General features: G+C 44.0%; 1 protein-coding gene across 3 annotated transcripts in view; it reads right to left on the reverse strand.

Moving 5' to 3' along the window:
• Positions 1 to 1,249: 1,249 nt before the first annotated feature.
• Positions 1,250 to 6,359, reverse strand: part of Bpgm (bisphosphoglycerate mutase) — a 33,139-nt gene continuing 28,029 nt past the window's right edge. For all 3 annotated transcript variants that reach the window (XM_055602081.1, XM_055602083.1, XM_055602082.1), the window contains one exon: positions 1,250 to 2,129. In XM_055602081.1, the coding sequence (XP_055458056.1) occupies positions 1,951 to 2,129 (179 nt within the window). In that variant the 3' untranslated portion in view covers positions 1,250 to 1,950. The remainder of the gene's footprint in view (positions 2,130 to 6,359) is intronic.

A 6,359-nucleotide genomic window follows, 5' to 3' on the forward strand; every position in this document is an offset into this window, starting at 1 on the left:
GGAAGACACTGCATTTCAGTAACAGTGGGAAAAGTCTAGCATGAGAACCAACTTGCTGACTAGAGGCAGAATCAACTTGGAAATAGATCACGTTGATTTTCTGTGATGAGGCAAACACATTAGAAAGCATCCTTTCTAAGGGTGTGTTGTTATTTCAGGGGCAGCAGGACTCAGTGTAAAACCATTCATTTCCTGGAACAGAGCTGCTTTAAAGAGACGGGTCCACAGTGCCAGGGGGTGCTTAACTCTTCCCACACACTGCTCTGGCTCTTGCTTCATCTTACTACACTGACATAGCAGAGGAGACCTCTTAAGATGGCCCCCAGGGAATCCACCATGACCTCTCCAGAGACCACATTTATAGAGGGGCTGTCTTCCTTTGCTTTAGAAGAAAAACTGCTCATGTTTGTCCCGGTTTCAGAAAGAAGCCAAGAATACGATGCAGGTTAGGCCCACCTCCAGAAATTACAGGTCCATGTTATAAAAACAGAGAACAGCTTCACCAGCTGATTGTGAGACTGAGGTACTGCAGTTAACAGTAATTTTATGTGAGTTCCCCCATAAACAGCCCATCTGCTCATATGTTTCAGTCCAATCTCAGTAGATATCAGAAAATACTGCCAAAAATCGCCTATTGAAGTCCCTAAGATTCCAAATGCTTTGTTCATTACTTCAGCCATCTTTGCTGTCAATCCGTAAAGATACTGAATCAAAAACCAAAAGCAAGGCAGCAGCAATGGCAGCAATGATTTAGAATTGATTGTGTCAAAGGCCAATTCTACTATAAAATGGATAATGGATACAAGTAAACTACTCTTTCCCTGGGAAAGCATGAAAAATGATAAAATGTTAACTGTGACTGCAAAATGTGTACATGATCGTTCATCATGGAAATATCCATGACTTGCTTCCAGTGAGGCAACAGCCTAAAGATGACTGACTCACAGCACCTAAACACACACATAGCTTCTCTTCACAGCCCACCTGAACCAGGCAGGACACATGCCATAATCTTTTGTACTTAGCCGAGGAACAGCAAATGTAGATGAGAAGCTCCCATATGCCTGTCACCGTGCTCAGGTGAATAAAATCCCATGCACCAGGATTTCCTTCCCTCCGACCCCGCCTTCAATTCAGGAGCAGCCTGTGTCCAACTCAGTATAAGCCTTGGAGTTTTGCAGGAGATGGTGTCAAGGACAGGGTCAGAAGCTGGCCAAAAATTTATCACACACCTGAGACACTTTGCATGTGTTGTTTGCAGTCATAAAACTTTATTTTAAACTAACTGTTAAGTACCCAAAGATTAAAGTCCAAAAACTACAACTGAAACAGAAGAAGAATATAAACTGCGACAGCTGTGCATATCCTGGTTGTTCTAATGGCCACAGGTAATTTCTACTACGGCAAACAGGACAGTGCTGGGCTAGGGGGAATAAAGGGCCTTGAGCCATCACGGCAGTTGGTTGCCTTCCCTAGGACCCATCTGTGACCTCCCATTCGATGGGCCTCTGGTCTAAATGGCTCATATGCTACCTAGCAGTCTTCGTTCAGCTCAGAAAGTATTAATTTAGTAAAAAGGTGAGCTGCTCACTGGAATAGTGCCTGTCAGTGCTAACTCAATGACGACTTGTTAAGTGACGAACACTTTTATCTCCATTTGTTATTCTGTCTCCAAAACTCATAGAACAATCTTGATCAAACCTCACTAGCCACTACTTGGCAAACTAAATTCAAACAAGAGTAGAAGAAAAGTTAATTTAGGCTTAAGACAAAATTCTTCAGCATCCTCAGCTTACATCTGACCTAAATAAATTACCTAGCTATCTACACAAACTCTACCTCACAGCCTAGCCTTGGAGAAAGAAGGGACAATGGGGGTTGGAGAAACCTGCCCCATCACACACTGCATGCCACCCCTGTGCTGCTTCCTGGCCACGCTGGGGAAGGGCTTTACTGTTTGCTTTGTTTCACTTTTCCTTGATCGTCCACTTTCTTAATGGCTGCCCGGATGGCCTCCTGGTCACCCAGGAACTGGTGAGGCCCAACAGCACACAGGTTCTCATCCAACTCCAGCAGAATCGGAACTCCGGTGGGAAGAGTGATGTTGATAATATCTTCATCTGAGATACCTGTTGGGCAGGAGAAGAGAACAGGGTGATATATAGACAAACTGGGCAGGAAGTCCACTAAACTGTTGGACTGCACACTGAACTATGAGCCCCAAACCAGGCCCAAACCCATGAGGGGTCCCACCTGTAGCTCCAGAGCACCAAGAAACTTAAAAGAAAGCTAAGACACGGGGCTAAGTCCCAGAACTGTGTGTTCCTTCTGGGGCAACTTGTTCCTGGCTGTTTCCTATCTAAAACTGGAAAAAAAAAAATGTCTTCTGAATAGTAGTCTTAAAATGAGGGCTTCTCATTAAGCACCAAATCTAATTCAACTGATTTTAAAAAGGTAGTCGTTTTTCCAACACTTAAAGGGTCTGGGCTAAACCGAGTGAAGCAGGACCTCTCCAGAGAGCCAGGAAGCACAGCCCAGGGGAATCAGAACAGGACTGGACTGGAAGCCAGGAAACAAGGCCTCTTTCTCTTACTGCCCTTAACATCCTACCCGCTAAAGGAGGAAGGTATGTGTGTTGGGCAAGACACAATTAATACTTTTTAATATATGAAAATTATAGATAATCTACCTTTGACGATGGGAGTAGGAATGGCAGCAGTGGCTGTGGTTGTAAAATTTTTATTATTACAACTACTTTTAACTTAAACATCTAAAATCCTGGCAACATATTACAGGACAGTACTTTTCTAAGCACTGTATATGTTATGTATAAATAGCTCATGTATTCATCACTGTCACCTATGAGGAGATATGCTATCATTTTCTCCAAGCAAGGAGGTGTGGCACAAAGAATTTAAGTGAACAAAGCAAGATAATTTAAACCCAGTTACCTGTACCTACCAAAATCTGAGTTCAAAATATGCAGAGAAAGTATAGTAAAAACAGAGATGGAGATTAACAAATTAAAAGGCAAGTGAAAGCATTCAAATTATCTACTTTAAAAACCCGTTTTTAAGACGAAAAGCCATGCTGTGTACACTTGAAAACTCTAGCCATAAGTCTCTCTTCTGCACTAATGGAAAGGATCTAGCTGCAGCAATTCTGAGCAGAGGGCAAGGGTCTGTGTCTTCACTTGGCAGTGGCAGAATAAATTATTACCGGTTAGTTATAAATGTGCCTTGTTACTCTAATTAGTCAATAGTCAAAGCTTTGCACCAACAGAGAATCATGGAATCACTGCGCTGGGTCCTTACTGGTGGAGTAGCTCTTTATTCTAAGTTCATGTCTAGGCCCAGAAGAGCCATCTAATGACTGCCATGCACCAACTACTCACATCTGAACAGCATCAGGACAGTGGGAAGACTCCCAACTTTAGAAAGCCATGTTTCTTCCAAGCACACTACCTCAGAGCGTCAACAGAGCGCGCAATGGATGTAGGGAAGAGGCCTTCCTGGGCCTCCAACATTCCCGTACCACAAGTTCCACGCTCACAATCAGGTACTCACATTCATTCATTCATATTTTCTCTCTGACCTTGTATTATGAAAGGGTTGTACAGTAGAAGACATGGCTTAAAGGAGCATAATACAGGAAAGAAGAGAGCAGTGTTTGCCCTTTCCCTTCTATGAATTCTAGACAGACTTTTAAATTTTTTTTCTTCACAATTTATTCATTATATATCCTGATTGAACTTCCCTTCCCCTCCCTTAACTTCCCCAGTCCCACACTCCCTCCCTCTTCCCCTCATCCCCTTCTCCTAGTCCACTGAAGAGGGGAGTTCTCCACTATTGCCATCTGCCCATAGTTTGCTAAGTCTCATCAGGACTGCTTGGATCCTCTTCCTCTGTGGCCTGGCAAGACTGCATCATCAAGAGTGAGTGATCAGAGATCAGTCAACTGAGTTCATGATAAGAGTCAGCTCCTGATCGCCTCACACAGAGAGCCACATGGAGACTGAGCTGCCAATCGGCCACATCTGAGCAGGGAGTCTACATCCTTTCCTTGCATGGTCCTCCACTGGTACATCAGTCTCTGCAGGACCCTCTGGGCTCAGATCCTTTAGCTTTGTTGGTCTCCTTATGGGACTCCTGTCCCCTCCATGTCCCTTTAATCACACCACTCTCTTCCTCCATAAGACTCCCTGCACTCTGCCCAAAATTTGGCCTTGAGTCTCAGCATCTGCTTTGATTCCCTGTTGGGGAAATCCTTTCAGAGGACCCTCTATAGTAGACTCCCATCCTGTTTCCTCTCTTCTACCACTTCTGGTGTCTATCCTGTTTGCCATTTTGAATGACATTTAAACATCCTCCCTAGGGTCCTCCTTAGTGTTTAGCTTCTTTAGGTCTGTAGATGGCTATCCTATATTATGTAGCTAATATGCCCCATCATTCAATAAGGACATTTGTTCAACTATGTTCATAGCAGCTTTATTTGTAATAGCCAGAATCTGGAAATGACCTAGATGTCCCTCAATGGAGGAATGGGTACAGAAATGTGGTATAGCTACACAGTGGACTACTACTCAGCTATTGAAAACAAGGAAATCATGAAATTTGCAGGCAAATGGAAGGAACTGGAAGAGATCATCCTGAGCGAGGTAACCCAGAAAGTTCACAAACAGATTTTAAAGAGAATGCAGCCACTCCACTGCTGAGCCCTGCTGCGCCCCTGAGCAATCTTATACAAGATTACCACCACAAGCCGAAGATGGCAAGAGCAGACGCACTCAGCCCAGACACCCAGCGGCTCAGCAGAGAGATGACTGTTCTCTGCCTCCATCAGTGAGAAAGTCGGCGAATGAGCTTTGCAGCAGCTGCCCCTGCTTCCCTGAAGGTGGACAGGACAGCAGGCTCAGCAGCACGTGGCCAGAGCCAGAGTACCACTGAGGGTTTGGAACCCACTGCCTCTCACTCCCAAGTCCAGGGAAAGCTCTGGAGGCCCTGGCGCCCAACTCAACCAACCCCCTCAGTAACCAAAGGCCTGTCCATACAAACAGTACTCTTGGCAGGCTTTTACCTACAGTGAACTACTTTATTATAAAAGGAAAGACAGTCTCTCTCAGCACCAAACTTCCTTTACTTTATTGTTAGTGGACAAGAAAAGCACAGATGACGTAGAGCAGTGACTCTCAGCCAGTGGCTCTCAACTCCTTTGGGGGAGGTGTTTCACAGATCAGATATTCTTCAATCAGATTTACAATTCATAACAGTAGCAAAGCTGCAGCTCTGAGGTAGCAATGAAAACAATATTATGGTTGAGGGTCGCAACATGCGGAATTGTATTAAAGGGAATTGTATTAAAGGCAGCCTTAGGAAGGTTGAGACACACTGCCTTTGGGGCATGAGGGACATGGGGATGGAGAGCACTGCTTCCAGGCAACGGCCATGCTTTATTTTCTAATCAGCAAGCACACCGCTCCCTGAACTGAAAAGATAAACTTACAGATCTATCAAATCTGTATTTCCTCTATATAAATCAATCTATTAGCTGCTAGCTGGTAGAAATGTCTGTGCATGACTAACGTCTGTCAGGAGGGACAGGACTGTGTGTACATGTCTCCTCGCACCTCACGTGCACCTCACTCTCGTTCTAGAATAGGATCCTACTTTAAAAAGACTAAGCATCGCACATCTTATCAACTTTGCATAGGAACATTTAGCCAGGACAGGCATAAGAAAATGAAGTAACAGTGGCCTAGATCAGAAAAAAAAGTGAAACTATCTATTTGCAGATGACAAAACCACTACAACCCCTCCACACACAAACACAAAGGACAATGACAGCTAATTGTGTACACAAGTTAGGGAAGTTCAAGATCCACCATCAACACAGAAGTGTTGTTACACAGTCCTAATCATAGTAGCATCAGAATGCATTTAGCCAATAAATTAAAAAATGAAACTCTGACAATGCAAGAGCATACAATTTGAATTAAAGATTGTCTCTATTCAAGGAAATCCTATGTTTATGGATTAGAAGGGTTAATATTAAGATGGTGATACAGTTGATAAAGTGCTTCCCACACAAGTGTGACAACCTGAGTTTGAATCCCTAATACTCAAGGGAACAGCGGGAACAGCAGGGGATGGCAGCATGTGTCTGCAAGTCAGACACATGAGAAGGACGACAACAAGCTATTCCTCAACTGACCAGCCACACAACTGTCAAGTTCCGAGTTCAGTGAGAGACACTACAGTAAAAAAGAAATCTGAGAATGAAAAAGGAAGACACCGGAAGTTGACTTCTGTCTTCTACACACACACACACACACACACACACACACACACACACACACACAC

This window comes from Psammomys obesus, unplaced genomic scaffold (genome assembly GCF_907164565.1).
Source record: "Psammomys obesus unplaced genomic scaffold, mPsaObe1.curated_primary_1811, whole genome shotgun sequence".
Taxonomy (NCBI): domain Eukaryota; kingdom Metazoa; phylum Chordata; class Mammalia; order Rodentia; family Muridae; genus Psammomys; species Psammomys obesus.